This window comes from Grammomys surdaster, unplaced genomic scaffold (genome assembly GCF_004785775.1).
Source record: "Grammomys surdaster isolate TR1022 unplaced genomic scaffold, NIH_TR_1.0 262, whole genome shotgun sequence".
NCBI lineage: Eukaryota > Metazoa > Chordata > Mammalia > Rodentia > Muridae > Grammomys > Grammomys surdaster.
Window position 1 is genome coordinate 2653739 of NW_021604703.1, and position 18114 is coordinate 2671852.

At 44.0% G+C, this 18114-nt stretch overlaps 1 protein-coding gene across 1 annotated transcript; it reads right to left on the minus strand.

Moving 5' to 3' along the window:
• Positions 1–6367: 6367 nt before the first annotated feature.
• Il5 (interleukin 5) lies at positions 6368–10132 on the minus strand. The gene is made up of 4 exons (XM_028775998.1): positions 9958–10132; positions 9408–9440; positions 7632–7760; positions 6368–7552 (listed from the first exon to the last, which is right to left on the minus strand). The coding sequence occupies exons 1-4, from the start codon at positions 10093–10095 to the stop codon at positions 7454–7456; spliced, it is 399 nt and encodes a 132-aa protein (XP_028631831.1). The 5' UTR covers positions 10096–10132; the 3' UTR covers positions 6368–7453.
• Positions 10133–18114: the final 7982 nt, after the last annotated feature.

The following is an 18114-nucleotide window of genomic DNA, read 5'->3' on the forward strand; positions in this document are numbered from 1 at the left end:
TTAATTAAGAGAACTTTGCAATACTTTCTGGAAATTTCTCCATTGTCTTTAATATTTTCCCTAGCCTGCAACAGGTTTTCGCAAATGCCAAACTTGGGTGATGTTGAGTGAGGTTATCTTTTCCTTCATGGTATGCACTGGGAGGGTTCTCACCTATTATATCCCACATTTGGGAAGGGAGCTCCTGCTTCTCCCCAACCCTCAACTCTCCCTCAGCCCCTCCTGGGTACGGAGGTGGGCCTCAGTGGATAATACTAATGAATTCTTTTTGTTTTTAGATTCTTTTAAAAATTATTTATTAAGCCTGGAAGGTGGGGCATGTATGCCCCAGCACACAAGTGGAGATCAGAGAGAGGTCCAGAGTTGACTCTCCCCCTCCACCATGTAGGTCCCAGGGATCAAACCCAGGTCGTCAGGTTCAACAGCAAACACCTTTGTTCACTGAGCCATTTCACTGGCCCATTCATTGCTGAGTTCTTCCGTCTGTAGATTTGGGTTGGCAAGAACTGGCCAGTGATCAAAGGGTGGGAGGAGAATGGAGTCAGGATGTTTATCTTTCCAGCTCCCCCCTCACAGGATGTTCCAAGTGTCCATAAAGTGTCTCTCTGAATATAGTACCCCCGAGTCTTCTGGTTCCACTCCTATGGTTACTAGCTCCAGATAGGCTTCTTTCCCTACATCCTGTTCTAATTTTTAGGAGTCCCCTCAGTAACTACTCTCCCCAAGTTATTCAGTGTGGTGGTTCATTTTGATTGTCAACTTGACACAACTTAGAATCACCTGAAACTGGAATCGCAATGAGGAACTGTCTCCTTCAGATTGGCTGGTGGCCATGATGTAGGGATGGGGTGGGGTTGTCCCGATTGCCATCATTAATGCCGGGAGGCTCTAGCCTGAAATTGGCAGCATCAGGTTCCCAGCCCTCCACTGTAAAGTGGAGAAGGTTTGCTGCCAAGAATGCATGCGATCATTTTCTCTGCTCTTAGAAATAGACCAAAAAAAAAAAAAAAGTTCTTTGAGAATTTCAAACAATGTGTTTTGATCTTACTCAACCCTCCCCAACTCCCTCCAGATCCACCCCCCCTTGCCTACCCACCCAGATTTGTGTTTTTGTTTTTTGGGTTTGTTTTTGTCTTGTAGCCCACCAAATCTAGCTGACATTGCCCAATACCCTTGACTGTGTCACCTTCCACTGGTGTTAGACTTGGCGCGCAGCTTAGAACAGACAACACCAGACCAAATGGCTCGGGGGGTGGGGGTGTTATTCAGGGCAGAGGGCAAAGGTGGGGAGAGAAACGGGAGAAGATGGTGGAGAGAAAAGAGAGAGGAGAGAGAGAAGTGGAGGCCGGCCATGACCACGTGGAGAGGGGGTAAGGAAAGGGAGGAGGAGCGATGGGACAGAGAGAAGCTAGAGGCAAGAGAGTAAGAGAGGAGGGGGCAGGTAGCCCCTTTTATAGTGGGCAGGCCTACCTGGCTGTTGCCAGACAGCTGTGGAGGTGGAGTTTAGACAGAATACTAACAGCTGGAGCATAACAAACTTAACCGGAACTTGCAGAACCCCCACCCTGCAATACCTATCAGTTGTTAATAGTTTCTCTCTCTCCTCTTGGGAATGAAGTGTAGTCAGGCTTGGGTGTGTACAGGTTCAGTGCATGCTGTGACAGCTGCTGGGAGGTCACGTGATAGCTGTCCTACTGTACTGGAAGACTGTTTCCTCAGAGTCGCCTGCTACCTCTGTGTCTTATGCTCTCTCCACCCTGTTTCCTGCGATGATCCCTGAACTTGGGAGGGGGTGTATAATATAGATGTCCCGTCTAAGGCTGAACGTCTGGCAGTTTCTGCGCCTTGACCAGCTGTGGATCTCTGTGCTAATTGCCAATTATTGCCAGTAAAAATGTCTCTGATGAGAGCTGAGAGATGCATTAATCTATAAGGACAAGTCATTGAGAGTCAGTTTGATGCTATGTCTGTGGATAGATGGGTCATAGGCCCTGCTGTTATTCAGCTAAATGGACATAGTATTACATCTACTGTCTCTGCTCTTGACTGTGGGTGTGACATGATAAGAGTTTCTTACCGCCTTGACTTCTCTGCAGTGATGAACTGTAACCCTGAATTGTGAACTAAAACAAACCTTTCTCCCCAAGGTCCTTTTTGTCAGCGCACTCTATTGCAGTAGCAGAAATGAAACTAGAATATCCTGTGTAAAAGATAATCGTTTTTTTGCTAGGAATGCTCACCCAAAGGGCAGCTTGTGGACGTTGTCTTTCTACCATGTGGTATCCAAGGGCTGACCTTCAGACATCAAGTTTGGTGGCCAGCACCTGAAGTGTCATAAGCCCAAGTCTCCCCACTCCTGTTTTGTTTTGTTTTGTTTGAGACAGAGTTTCTCAGTGATACCCTGGCTGTCCTGGAACTCACTCTGTAGACCAGGCTGGCCTCAACTCAGAGAGATAGCCTGTTTTTGCTTCCCTCAGTGCTGGGATTAAAGGCGTGTTTGGAGCCACCCTGCTTGGCTCCAAATCTCCGTTTTAATGCATATTTGTTATACAGGTTCTAGTTCTCTAGAAAACCCTGACACAGGAATTAAGAATATAAAAGGACATCATATGTCATCAGGGAATTTCAAGTTAAAGCCAGATGTACTATACACTTATTAGAATGGCCCGGATCCAAAATCCCACCAACAGCAGACACTGGTGACAAGATGTAGCAACGGAATCTCTAGCTGATTGTGGTGGAGACGCAGCACCATACTGAAAAGATGCAGCTGGCAGTTCTCTCCAGAGCTCAGCGTGCTCTCACCGGACTCCACAGACTGTCTTCTTCATTCTCTATCCAAATGAGGGGAAACACACATTGATTGAAAAACCTTCTTATATTGCCAAACCTGGAAGCAATCACAATGTACCTATCATGCAAGCACAAGAACCTGAGCACCCACGCGCAAAAGCTGGGCAGTGTTGGCACACATTTGTAACCTCAGTGGCGGGGGTGGGGGTGGGCGGGGAACAAAAGAATCATCAGGGCTCGCTGGGCAGGAAACCTAGCTCAACTGGTGAGCTTCAATTAGCCAGTTCACTGAGTGACCTTGACTCAAAAAATAAAGTGTAGAGTAGTACAGAAAAGCACCCAATGTTGACGTCTGGCCTCTGCACATACTCACACATATGTGCATGTACACATGCACACATTACAGGGAGAGAGGGGATGGAGGGGAATAAGAAGAGGAGGAAGAGAAGGAGAAGGAATAGGAAGAAGAGGAATAGGAGAAGGAGGGAGAAGAGGAGGAGGAGGAAGAAGAGGAAGAGGAAGAAGAGGAGGAGGAAGAGGAGGAGGAGGAAGAGGAGGAGGAGGAAGAAGAAGAGGAAAAAGAGGAGGAGGAAGAAGAGGAGAAGGAAGAGGAGGAAGAGGAGGAAGAGGAGGGGGGAGGCATTACAGATATAGCTCTATGGAGAATGCTGACCTAGCAAGTTCAAAGCAGGGCTCATCATGAAAAGCACGGACAACCATGCATGGTGGCTAAGGCAGGAAGATTGTGAGTTCAAGGCCACTCCAGGCTATATAGAAAAACCCTGTCTAACACACAGCCACATAGGAAGCATAAATATGAGTTGCTAAAGGAGCCAACCTGAAAGGCTGTGTGTGTGTCATCCTGAAAACGTTAAAACTATTGACACAGTACAATTTTGGGAAGATAAAATATATTTTCCAATGTAAACACTGATGGAAAATCACCTATGGGTAAATACTCAAGGTAAAAAATAATTATTGAGCCAGGCAGTGGTGGTGCACACCTTTGATCCCAATATGTGGGCAGCCAAGGCAGGAGAATCATGAGCCAGATTCTTTCTCAAAATCATAAAAAAAAAATACATTGGATGCCGTAATACCGACCTGCTGGGCAAGATGGTCCCATGGATGTAATCCAGGCGTGACTTTTGATGTGGTGGTTGTAAGCAACTGTGGCTTCCAATTAAATCTAAGGCACGCTCCTTGGAGGGAATGCATATTTGGGAATGAAAATCTGGTCGGAACCGGGCAGTTGTGGCACACGCCTTTAATCCCAGCACTTTGGAGGCAGAGACAGGCAGATCTTTGAGTTCCAGGCCAGCCTGGTCTACAGAGTGAGTTCCAGGACAGCCAGGGTTATACAGAGAAACCCTGTCTCGAAAAAAAAAAAAAAGTTTGAAAATCTAGTCAGAAGCCCATAGACGCTCCAGGGAACTTTTTATTGTTTTACTAAACAATCAAACTGCCTCCTATGCTCACATGTACGTTTCTACCCATAGATGAATGCTGGTTTCAGCTGTCATGAGAGAAGCTCTTTTTTTTTGGTAGTGGGCAGTGGTTAATGCAGAGTCATAACTGTTCAAAGTGGTAGGAATAAGTGGCTGTGTGTTCAGCCCTACATGAGACTTCACACACACACACGAACACATACACGCACGTCCCCCAAAGCTTATGGAACATGATGAAAGAGGGGGTGGTGGAAAGAACGTTAGAGCCAGAGACTGGGGATAAGTACTGTGAAATGCTGACCCCTGGATGTGACTTGGCCATTGTACTCAGGAGCTCCCAGCAGCCATGGTTATCTGCACACCATCAAGCCAATCAAAGTTCCAGAATGAATGAGGAGGGAAACTCCTAAGGCTCCTGACCTACATGAGGACCTGCTGGGGGTTGATGGCTGCCAGGGGAGGGGAGTACATTTTTTGTGGGGCTGTGGCCACTGGTAGGTTGCCTATGCTTGAGTAGATGGTCCCACACCCGTGCTCATAGGCTGACACTCAGAGAACTCAGTGAAGATTTGAAATTGGGAGGGGGCATACGGGGAGTCCAGGAGGAGGGGGGGTGGTATGATCAAATATAAAATTTTCAAGGAAAAATATATTGAGACATAAAAATAATTGTGTGAGTAAGCAAATCAATCTATAAATACTGTATACTTTTATTTTATCACAATTTTAAAAAGCCAAGTACATGTTTTTTTGGTTTGTTTTGTTTTTTAAAAGCATACTAAGGAGCTGGGAGATGCTTCAGTGGGTAAGAGTGCTTGATGTGCAAACAGGAGGAGCTGAGTCTGGATCTCGAGGACTCATGGAAAAAGCCTGGCGTGGCCACGCATGCCTAAGACTCCACCCCCGGGGCTGAGCAGGAGGAAGAGACAGGAGGATTGCTGGGGCTTGCTGGCTGCCAGCCTAGTCAAAAAAATGGGAAACTCTATGTTCAGCAGGAGACCCTCTCAGGGAATGAGGCAGAGAGTGTTAGGGGAAGATTCCCAGTGTGTTTATCTGGCCTGCACAAGTGCATGCACACACAACATGTATACACAGATAGTTCATGGTAGGTTTTGCTGGAAGAAATTGGATGAAGAGCCAGAGGTGAGATAAAATACACTAAAATGTTCCCGTCCGATATAAAAGGAGGCTCCTGAGTGATACCTTTTGTAGACACCGTAGGGGAGGGGAGGGGCAGAGATGACTCTTATATGACCTCGAAAAGAGTCTGAATAGTATCAAGCCACAGAAGTTTTTCACACATCCAACGGTGACATGTGAACTCAGTGACTCTTGTTGTTGAGGTGGGGTGGGGACTTGACACCCAGCTCAGGGAGAGGGAACTCCCCCAGGCCACAAAGACATCAACAAGAACCTTTTTAGCTTCCTTCATGAGCTGGCCTTGAGCCTGACCAGCTAAATTCTCATCCTTTGGGAGAAATTAAGCTATAGGTTCCTACTTGGACCACTTCCCAGACTCTGTCTGTCTGTCTGTCTGTCTGTCTGTCTCTGTGTGTGTCTCCCCCCACCCCATCCCTGTATGAAAACAGAGGTCAAAGGTCAGACTTCAGGTGTCTTTCCTCGAGATACCAGCCACCTTGTTTTTTGAGGCAGGATCTCTCACTGGTCCAGAATTCACCAATTCATCTAGGTTGGCTGACTAGAGAGCCCCAGGGATCTATGTGGCTGTCTCTGCCTCCCAGGGTCAGGGTTACAAGTGTGTCCCCACCATGCCCAGCTTTCTCAGATGTGTTTTGGAGCTTGAACTCAGCTCTTCATACTTGCACAACAAGCACTTCATCAACGGAGCAATCTCTCTCTCTCTCATTCATTCATTCATTCATTCATTATCTCTCATTCATTCCTCTCCTGTTCGCCCTGAGTCATCTGGACATACTGCTGCATAGGGAGATTCAGGCTCAGTTTCAGCCCTTCTCCCTTCTCCCAGTACCACTACCAAGTCCACCCTTGGTGCTCCCCAAAACTCTAAGAAGCTGGAGGTGCTCAGCCTGCACATACTCAGTCCCTCCTCTGGGTCCCTGCACACACACCCAGCGTTAGAAGAGACCAATAACAAACTGAATGAAAGTTGTCCTTTTTGCTTTATTAGAATATTACATACATTGCAATAAATATTAACTTACTGAATCCTTAAACATGTCATAAATAATATGAACATCTTACAGAATTAAATAAAAGCATACATTTTTTTTTCCTGGAGTAAACTGGGGAAGGCTTCTCCAGTGACCCTGATACCTGAATAACATCCCAACCATTTGATGCTTTCTGTTGGTGTGGGGTAGTAAGGTTGCAGTATTTACTTTGCTTCTTAAGTTCAGTTACACTGAGAAGTAAGGCCCAGCATGTGGCTGGCTCTCATTCTCACTGCAAGGAAATGTCCCTTTTCTTTTCCAAAATTGGGCTGCTCCAGGCACAGAGAGAGTATCATGGCACAATCTGATTCATACATAGAACATAAGAAAATTCAACCTTGTAGAAATAGAAGTGGGTTTACTGGAGGCTGGGGAGAGTAGCAGGGGGATGAGGAGAGATTGACTAGTGGGTATTAAATTGAAATCAGATAAGATCAGGAAGCCCTAGTGTGGCATCCCTCAGCAAGAGAGTCATTGAGTACCGTCTATCTCGAAGGGCTAGGATGCTGAGGTTGGGTATGTGATCCTCCTGCATCCACCTGGACCAAGAGTTCAGAGTCATCCTTGGCTATACACTGAGTTCAAAGTCAGCCTGGAATGCTAGAGACCCTGAAGCAAAGAAGGGGATGAGGGCTAGGAAGTGTAGCTCAGTTGGTAGCATGTACAAAGCCCTGGGTTCCATCCCCAGCACCACATGAACTAGTCCCGATGGTGCCTGTTTGTAATTTCAGACCTCAAGAGGAGGAGGAGGAGGCAGGAGGATCAGAAGTTCAAGGTCAGCCTTGGCTACATTACAAGTTTGAGACCAGCCTGTGCTACAGGAATTTCTGTTATACGTACACAAAAAAGAATGTTAAATACTTTGCCATATGTGGACATAGATAGGTTTAACTTGACTACAGGACATAAATATGAATGGGAACAGCACATGGTAACCCTTGCATTTGTACAGTTTTGTGGGATTTTTGCATCTGTTGAAAATTTAACTTAAACTATGAAGTCCTGTTGCCCCGATGCACCTCAGCCTTCCATTGCCCACTCTGTACTCATCACACCAAGGAACTCTTGCAGGTAATCCAGGAACTGCCTTGTCCTCCGTCTCTCCTCGCCACACTTCTCCTGAGAAAAGAACAGACTGTCATGTCGGCTCCTGGAGAAACAGCAGCAGCAGGATTCACAGGGTTCCCAGGGAACTTACTTTTTGGCGGTCAATGTATTTCTTTATTAATGACAAGTTTTGGAATAGCATTTCCATGGAACCCCCGTGGACAGTTTGATTCTTCAGCATGTCTAATGCTTGAAAGATTTCTCCAATGCATAGCTGGTGCTGAAAGAAGATTATCAAGAAGCAAACAGATCAGACTGCCCATAACATACACATATTTCAAAATATCATGTCATATGCAATAAATAAATGCAATTTAAATGTATCAATGAAGAAAAAAATCAGACAATACAAGATGTGATGGTGATTATCTGTAATCCCAGCATTCAAGAAGTAGAGGTAAGAGGATCGGGAGTTCAAGGCCAGCCTCTGATACATAGAGTTTAAGGCCAGCCAGTGCTACATGAAATCATTTCAAAAAAATCAAAACCAAAGTTAGGATTGGGGCTGGGGAGATGGCTCAATGGTTAAGATCACTGAGTGCTCTTCCAAAGGACCTTGTGGTGGCTAACAACCATCTGAGTCTTGGAATTACAGGTAAATGGTACCATACCCAGATTAATATTTTCTTTTGAAATTTAGGCTGATGATTTTCTTGTATTTAGAAGAAAATGGAGTCATGTATTTGACACTAGAATAAGATATATTGAAATACATAGAATATCATTACATAGTCATATTTATTAAACTGTGTAGAAATTATTAATAGAGGGAATTCATGATATTTTCATGTCTTCCTATCATTACTTAAGAATATAACTCTGAGCTGGAGAGATGGCTCAATGGTTAAGAGCACTTGATGCAGTTCCCAGCACCCACATGATGTCTCACAACATCTGCAGCTCCAGTCCCAGGTGATCTGATGCCCTTCTTTTAGCCTTCAGGGACACCAGACACATACGTGAAACACATACATATATGAAGGCAAAATACTCATACACATAAAATAAAAATAGACAAAAGGAATATAGCTCTAAATTATTAATACTTTCAGAAAGATATTAGAGTGGGAGGGCTCTGGAATGCAGTGGTAAAGTGCTCACGTCACACATTGAAGGCCCTGGACTTGATCCTCAAGAAATAAGACAAGGAAAATCAAGAGAGGCAGTAGGATGAAGAGAGCCACGGACAGAACCGAAGGGAGCCCACCAGGACCTCTTGCCGTGTGCAGAACAGTGCAAAGAATCTCTGACGTGAGGCTGTGAGATGCATGACTGACAGCTCCAACTGACCACTTACAGAACAGATCTAGCCCAAAGTCATTCCTAATATTAATTGCTTGGTGGGTTTTGAGTGTCACATAGCCCAGGCTGGCTTCTAGCTCAAAAATGTGGCTGAGGATGACCTTGAAGCTCTGATCTTCCTGCCTCGGTTTCCCCATCATGAGATTACAGACATGCTCTTCCATGCTTAGTTTATGGGGTGCTAAGGAGCAACCCAGCATATTAGGCAATCTATCAACAGAGCTTATATCTCCAGCCCTCTAATGGTTTTTGTTTATTTATTTATTGGATTTATTTTTGATACATACAGGGTCTGGCTATGTAATCCAGGCTGGCCTTGAATTTATATGTAGCCTAAGCTGGCCTTAGACTCATGTTACCCCCGCTTCTGGCTCCCAAGTACTGGGATTACATAATTTGCCACTCTCATCTTCTTTGTATTCATAAGCACAAACTTTCACATCCACCTACATAAATTTTTTTTCAAAGAAAGTCAAATAGTTTAACTGAAAATGAATGCTGTGCTGGGTGTGGTGGTGCAGAAGCTGACTTATTCATGCAATCATGGCATTAAAGCATAACTTACATTTTTATGAGTAGGAACAGGAAGCCTCATTGTCTGCAAAGGAAAAAACATAGGGTCATTTCTAGAGTTTGTTGCCTTTTTTAATGCAATGCTTGCTGGTGTAGTGTTACCATTTGTACAATAACACTAACACATTCATAACTGCATTATCCAAAACAGATTTTTATGTTATAAATGAACTGCCACAGATTATTAATGTCTTTTTTTTAATTATTTTGGATCAGGGTCTTGCTTTTAACTCTGGATGGCCTGTAACTGGCCGTGTAGACAAGTCTGGCCTTGAACACACAGAGATCCACCTGATTCTGCTTCCCAAGTTCTGGGATTAAATGTGTGTACAACCAAACCCAGCTGTTTATGCGTTCTAAAGAACAGTAGAGTCAGGTAACGTAGTATGTCTGTAATCCTAGTATATGGAAGACAGAGGCAAGGGGATCTCATAGGAGTTAGAACAGTCTAGTCTACATAGCAAGTTTAAGACCAGTCAGGATGGTATAGCAAGACCCTGATCCTAAAAACAAAGCTCAAGGAATAAAAAGTTATACTTTACCTCATTGCTTGTCAATAGAGCTCGGTGAGCTGAGAGCTGTATCAAGGTCTCTTTCACCACTGTGCTCATGGGAATCTCCATAGCAATGGCCCAGACACAGCTGAGAGTTAGAACGCTCAAGTGCAGAAGCATCTTCATGATTCTGAAGCCTTCAGCGTTTGCCTTTAGCAAAGGAAGAGCGCAGAGCAGGGCTGTATCCCCAAGCAATTTATTCTCTCTCTTTGAGGAAATGAATAATTTCTAACAATCAGATAGAGGATACCTAATAAAGGCAAGTAGTGAAACTCAGTGTTTCCAGTGCCTTGGGTCTTCAAACAAAATGCATTTTTTTCTCTTTTCATTATAGTAAACATCTTGACCCCTACCCTTGTTTAAGAAGCATTTTCTATAACAGAAAAGAATATTCCTACAACTTTGATCCACATTTACGCTCCATTCCAGATATTGAATTTCTTTTTAAAAGATGTGCATACATGACGGGTCTCTCTAGAGATGTCCATGCTCACACTCTTCGGAGAATGATTGCCTTTTCCTGAGCATCTTCTTTTTTATTACCCCCTGCCCCACACCCTGCTTTAATATGTGTTAAACTTAATTCCTAATAAAGTGAAAACCATATACCTCCAACAGAGTTATGCTAAAGTACATAAATATTGAGAATGTCTTACTAGCCGTGATGGTACACGCCAGCAGATGTGGGAGGTACAGTCAGGAGGATCAAGAGGTGAAAGTTATCCTTGGCTACACAGCAAATGTGAGGTCCACATGAGACCCTGTTTCAAACTGCCAAAGAGAAAAGGGGAAAAGTTCATCTTTTCAGCTGAACTAAACTCTACATTGGCTGTAGCTAGACTTATCTGTGTTTTTTGTTTTTGTTTTTTAAAAAGAATTGAAAACACTCTGGGGAAGACATTTATTAAAGCAGCTAGTCCGACAAGAGTTGAGTTGCACGATGTAGGTTTTTGATCAGCATCCTGTCTGTTATTAAAAGGCCGACCCAAACTGGGTAAAGATAAGCAGAATGCTTCTTGATTCATATAACTTAAGGTGCAGGGAAGAGGCTCCTTCCTGTGCTGCTTCAGTGGCTTGGCCTTGACCCACTTTTCAAGCAGTTTACTGTGTGTGGAGGGAGGTGTCCTGGGGTGACATCAGGACTCCTGGCTCTCTCTGTATCTTGTCACACACAGCAGGTTTGAATTTCTTCTTGTTCTTCCTTCTTTCATTTCTGGTGGGTTTATTAAGACACAGTCTGACTATGTGGCCAAAACTGCCTATGAACTTCTGATCCTTCTGTCTCAGCCTCTCAAGCAGTGTCAGGCATGTCCCCCTGCACCTGGTTCCAGTTTTGCTCTTTTCATTGTTCAACCAAGACAATTCAGTTCTCTGGTTTCAAGATGCAGAGAAATCAAGCTGGAACTGAACAGAATATTTCTCCCCGCTGGCTAGCACTCACTGTGCTGGAAGGTATTATGTGGGCTGCTGAAGGAGAGGTGTAGCAACAGTCTCACTTAGTTCTGCACCCTGGTTGCACAGGTCAACTGGCCAAGCAAGATGTGCCATCTGGTGCCCTAATGGTAAGTCAGTTATGGAAGCAACCAACTGCTTTAGGAGTAAATTTGAGGCACACTCCATAAAAAGGAATCCACAGAAAGCCTAGTCAAAGGCCCACAGCTGGGTCATTGGCCCTGGCAGGGAAAGTGTTAAGGTTATTGTGATAAATGGATATGCTGTGCCTGTCAAATTGTCTTCTAAGTACCTGCATATGTCCATAAATCAGTACCGCTGTCAGCTTTGGTCAGGAACATTTATTTTAAAGTTGCCAGTGATAATTGTGGAGACCCATAACTGGTGAGTCCAGTGACTATTGAATGCTCAGTCCCCAAAGGCTGTATCAATATCACCTCCTCCAATGCTCAGGAAACACAGCAGGAAGAAGGAGCAGACAGAATATAAGTGCCTAGGGAAGTGGTAGGTGCTTTGTGGAATGCTGACCTCTGGGCATGATGAGGCTGTTGTGATCACCTGTATGGGACTGGGTCAGCCATCAACATCAGTCACGGAGGAGCTTGAGGCTCAGGGGGCCCCACCCTTCCCAAGCACTTATATGCAGGTGCAGTTAATAGTTGATAGGTGAGGAAGAGACCTTTTCTTCAGTGATCTCATCACAGGCAGGATGCCTGTGGTCCTATCAACAGCCCTAAAGAAACACTGGATCGCTAGAAGAAAAACAAAAGACACAAAAGAATGTTAGTTTAGAAAAGGGAGAGGATTAGCAGGAGTGGAGAGGGGACTTGAGAGGGAAATGGGGTTCATATTGCTACAATAGATTATCATTGATATCATTAAAATATCATAGTGAAATCCATTGCCCTGTATAACTCATTAATGCTAATAGAAAACTGGATTAAAAAAAATACAGTTCACGGGCAGAGGGATAGACTGTGGGACACACTGAGACGTAGTACGGCTTCCACAGAGAGATGTTTTCTATGCTTTGTTACTTTGTTGTTGTGTGTGTGTGTGTTTAGCTTGGGGGAAGGTTGCAAGGGCAAAGAGCAGATGTGAGGGGATGGGGAGATGAGCAGGGCTGGGGTGCGTGATGTGATACAAAGAATCAATAAAAAGTTGAGACAAACAAACAAACAAACAAAACCAGTTTAGTCTCTAGCAAAACATGGCGCCTAATGCCTAGATTCCTGGCATTTAGGAATTTGAAGCAGAAGGCTCAGGAACTTGAGTCCAGTCTCAGCTACATGGTGAATTTGAGGCCAGCATAAGCTACATGAGTCTCTTTCTAAAAAACCAACTGCCCAAAACACAAACAACAACATCCAATGAACCCCAAAACACAAACAACAACATCCAATGAACCCCAAAACCCAAACAACAACATCCAATGAACCCCAGCTCTATTTGGAAAGAGGAGGGAGGGGAGGAAGGAAAGAGATGAGACAGGAAGAAGTAAATATGATCAAAGGACATTACAAATATGTGTGAAAATGTCATAATGGAACCCCTTGTTTTATAAAATTAACATACACTAATGAAATAAAGGAAAATCCAACTCAGTAAGGTTTTTTTTTTTTGTTGTTGTTGTTCTGTGACTAAGCCTATGAGATATACCGCTTGCTCTTCCTGAGATAGAACTGGATTTCATCTTGTCCAAAGCACACAGCTCAAGCATCCAGGGTCCATGGTTGTAAGAGGGATGTAGATGCTTGGAAAGAAAAAAATATATCACAGACAGTGAGCATGTGGGTTTAGCCTCTCCTGTGTGTCCCCCAGGCTGAGGTCCTTTCATATGGAGGGTTGCCTGTATATGAATATGTGTCACTAGGAGAACCAGTCTTTTGTTTCTTAGGCTCAGATCAGTAATCCCAGAAGCAAACACAAGTTGTTACCCTGAATCTTTTCCCAAAGCTATCTATAGTTCTACATGAGGTGCAGAGACCTTTAGCATGCAGCTACCTGTGCTAAGTGTGTGCATGTGCATATGTGTATGTGTGTGTGCATGTATGTTGTGCATTTTCATGGATGTACTGAAGTTTTCGCTCTTGGCTAGACATATCTGAGTTGAACACTTTCAGTTTGTGGGAGACAAACTGGCTCACTTCATCAAACCTGTTAGCAGTGAAGCAGGAACCACAGTGGGCTTAAAATGATGCTCTCAAAACCCAAGCTTGGCTCTGGGAGGGACCTGGCTTGCCCCAGAGGTCATGAGACAATAATTCTATTTCCCTTTAGATGACTTCTGGCTACCCTGAGAAAGTGTGGGCTTAGATAAAGGCTTCAGAGGAATTGCCAAGTAATTTGCACTTTTAGTAACTCCACCGAGGTTTCAGAGTGATTCAGCATCATGATAGAGCTGCACAGGCCATGGAGGGAGGAGCAGATTGAAAAGTCCGAATACTAGCCTTTACTTAGCAGGGGAAGTACGGCAGCTGCTCACCGTGTTTAGGGATGTAATACTAGCTGGCCATGAGCGGGGTGAAGTGGAAAGGCTGTGTTTACAAAATGAAGGTAGCGAGGCCTAAAGTGCAGCACAGATCATCTCAAAGTGGGCTCTCAGCTCCAGCTCAGCTATTGCCACAGGACTTCCACGGGCTCGTTTCCAGATACCCAGTTTAAAAAACAAAACCCCAAATCTCACTTACTATACGTACATCAATTCTTGACTTAGAAAAAAATATTTCCTGTTCAAAACTGTATTTATTGTTTGTTTGAAATGGGGCCTTGTGTAGCCCAGACTGGTCTTGAACTTGCTAGGTACTCCTTGAATTCCTGATCCCCCTGCCTCAGCCTGCTGAGTACTTGAACAAAATGTGTGTGCTGCCTGGTGGGCTCAATATTGTTTTTCTTTTTTTTTGGTTTATTATTTTAAAGAATTATTTATTTTATTTTACGTATAGAGTACACTGTAGCTGCCTTCAGAAGAAGGCATTGAGGATCCCATTACAGATGGTTGTCAGCTACCATGTGGTTGCTGGGAATTGAACTCAGGACCTCTGGAAGATCAGTCACTGCTCTTAACCATTCAAAGAAATACACTGTAATGTGAAATGTTTCATCTTGGCTATTATGTATTGGGTCCAGTACCAACATTTGCAAAAATGAATTGCAGACTGTTCACTTTGCAAAACAGAAGAAACTCTGTGACCATTGTCAGGGGTCCCTCCCAGACCCACCACCTCTGCCTGCTGAATCTGGGGGTCCCACTACAGCCACACTATTGCCTTTTATACCTAGTTTATTGTGTTTGGTCTCCAGAGTTCATGATGTTCTAGCATGTGTGAGAATTTTCTTCCCTGCTGAACAATATTCAGTTTTATGTACAGATCCTGTTTTGTCTATTTTTCTGTTGATGGATGCTTAGGTTTCTTCCTTCTTTCAACTACTATGAATAATGGGCATGTGTGTACAATGTTTTTCTTTTCTCTTTTAAATATAGGGTCTTGTGTATGCCAAGCTGGCCTTCAACTCGCTATGTAGCTGAGGATGACCCTGACCTGCTGATCCTCCTACCTCCACCTCTCAAGTGCTGCGATTACAGGTGTGCACCACTATGTCAGGTTCCTTTCCCTCCTCTCTCCTCTCCTTTCTTTTGAGATGGAGACTCTGACAATGTAGCCCAAGCTGGCCTCAAACTCTCAATCTTCCAACTTTAGCAGCTCAAATATTGGAAGTATAGATTAGAGCTGTGTACCCCACAGCCCAGAATTGTATTTCTCATAAAGCTAGGTCACTAACTTTTCCTCTATGAGTTTAATCTCAACCTGATTGCAAGCTTTCTTAGAGTAGGAATATTATTTATTACCTGTGTGTGCACGAAAGTGTGTGTTTTTGTTTGTGTGTCTATCTATCTATCTATCTATCTATCTATCTATCTATCTATCTATCTATCTATAGGAGTGTGTGTGTAATAGTGTGTGTACAGGTATGTGTATGTCTGCATATGTGCATGTATATGTATGTAGGAGTGTGTGTGCATGCAAGCATGTGTGTGTGTGCATGCACTTGATCATGCCATGGTATACAGGTAGAGATCAGAGCACAGCTTGTGGGAGGTAGTAAACTCAGGCTTGGTGGCATCGACCTTAGTAGGTAAGCCATCTTACTTGGATGCTTAGAGTGGGACTTTTTTTTTTTTTTTTTTTGGTTTTTCAAGACAGGGTTTCTCTGTGTAGCCCTGGCTGTCCTGGAACTCACTCTGTAGACCAAGCTGGCCTCGAACTCAGAAATCTGCCTGCCTCTGCCTCCCAAGTGCTGGGATCAAAGGCATGCACCACCACCGCCTGGCCGAGTGGGAACTTTTAAATAACATTTGAAAGCACTTTATTAACAGAATTTCCCAAGCACAAGGTAATGACTTTTTTGAAAATTGAAAAGTTCATTTTTTAATTCAGCATATAGTGGGCCCCAGCACATGGGTGACAGTCAGAAGACAGCTGATAAACCCCAACAGTGATCAGTCATGGTACATGAACCTTTGATATGACATCATAAGAATGAGATATTATCTCTGTGGCCTCCAGACTATAACTTCTGCCTGACCATGAGCAGCAAGCACCACTCATACTGGAATGGAAAGTTAATACCTGGCCAGCACTCACCCCAAACCACGAAGGTCATCATAACCAAGGACAGACTCAGACACAGTCACAACCCAGCAGCATCTGAGAGACACACTGAGTGCTCAGATGTGCTGTCCTGCATCAGATCCAGGAACGTAGGCAAAATTGTATCCACCAGCATGGTAGCACACACCTTTATCTTTGCACTCTCGAGGCAGATGCAGGTGGATGGATCTCTGTGAGTTTGAGGCCAGTAGGGTCTACATAGTGAGCTCCAGGCCATCCAGGGCTAGATAATGAGAGTAGGCACTTAACATTTGTTGAGTAAATAATCAAATAATCAGGCTCTAGATTATAGATTGAATAAATTGGACACACCAGTATGAATGCCACAGAAATTCACAGTGTCTATTGTCTGCAGCGGGGAACTGAACAAAACAACTTTGGGAAGATTAATGGCGAAAAGGCACAGGAAGCCCGTGACTGTCCATTCCCGGGCTTGCTGCCAGAAAACACTTTGGCTGGACAGAAGGGTAGGCATATGGGCATAGGGAAGAGGAAGGGTCCTGCCAAAGCTCAGATGCCCGAGAAGGTGACCTGGATGAGAAGGATGAGGATCCTGCCCCGGTCTCTCAGGAGACACCGGGAATCTAAGAAGATTGACTGCCATATGCATCATGGCCTGTACCTGGAGGTCAAAGGGAATGTATTAAAAAAAACAAGCGGATTCTCATGGAACATATCCACAGACTGAATGCAGACCTGGCCCACAAGAAGCTACTGGCTGACCAGGGTGAGGCTCGCAGATATAAGACCAAGGAAGCACAGAAGCGCCTGGAGGAGCACCTGCAGGCCAGGAAGGAAGAGATCATCAAGACTGTCCAAGGATGGAGCTGGAGAGATGGCTCAGTGGTTAAGAGCACTGACTGCTCTTTCAGAGGTCCTGAGTTTAATTCTCAGCAACCATATGGTGGCTCACAGCCATCTTGAAAACAACTACAGTGTACTCATGTAATAAAATAAATTAAAAAAAAAAAAGACTGTCCAAGGAGGAAGAGACCAAGAAATAAGCTTCCCTCGTGTCTGTACATAGTGGCCCAGCTGTGGCCTCCCATGGATCAGTCATTAAAATAAAGCAAGCCTTTGTCCATTGGGGTGTGTGGGGGGGAATCTTTGTTATTGAGACAGGCATGGTGGTGCACACCTGTGCTCCTACCACTTGAGAGTTGGCAGCACAAAGTAAAGGGCCAATTCAGGTACAGAATAAGTTGGAGGCCAGCCTGAACTACATAAACTGTCTCAAAACCAAACCAACCCAAAACCTTACAAAATATTTTTACTTTGGGGGCAGGGTCTCACTATGTACCCATGGCTGCCCTGGAACTTTGTGTCTAGACCAGGCTGGCCACAAACTCACAGAGATCTGCCTGTCTGAGTCCCCCAAGTGTTGGATTAAAAGTGTTCACTACCACAATCTGGTTTATAAACTGCAGTGGTTTAGGTGAACAGAAATAAATTACCAGTCGGTGATCTGAATCTTTGAGGACTGGTGACTATGCCGTTTAGCAAAAAGACTTTGAATTTTATCATCATAACAACGTTATAGATTGAAATAAAAAAGAGCAAAATAATAGTTATTTAAATGTGTGTAGCTGCGTGCCTTTGAAAGGGCACATTCACGGATAGGGTGTATCCCTTCTGCCCTAAGCCCTCTACCTCCTTTAATGTGCTACAGATCAGTAACAGTTTTTTCAATAACTGGGGTTTTCACTGTGATGCCATTTCAGGTCAGATGACTTTTCCATGAACTGATTCTAATCAGTCACCTGCTCATGATCCTCTAGTTTTCATAGTGACTAAATGCAAATTTGTAGCATTTCCTCTTGACTCTGTTCTAACCTTTTACCTTCTAGCTCTAAAACACATCCTTAACATGACGTTGTGGGGCTTTTTTTTTTAATTGAATTAAAAAGACTATAGGAAAATTGACACGGAATTTCCCTTGGCATAGCAACTATTAATTTTTTTGGCAATTTTTTCCAATCTTTACTAACTCATGTATAGTTTTATGGGGCTGTAATCAATG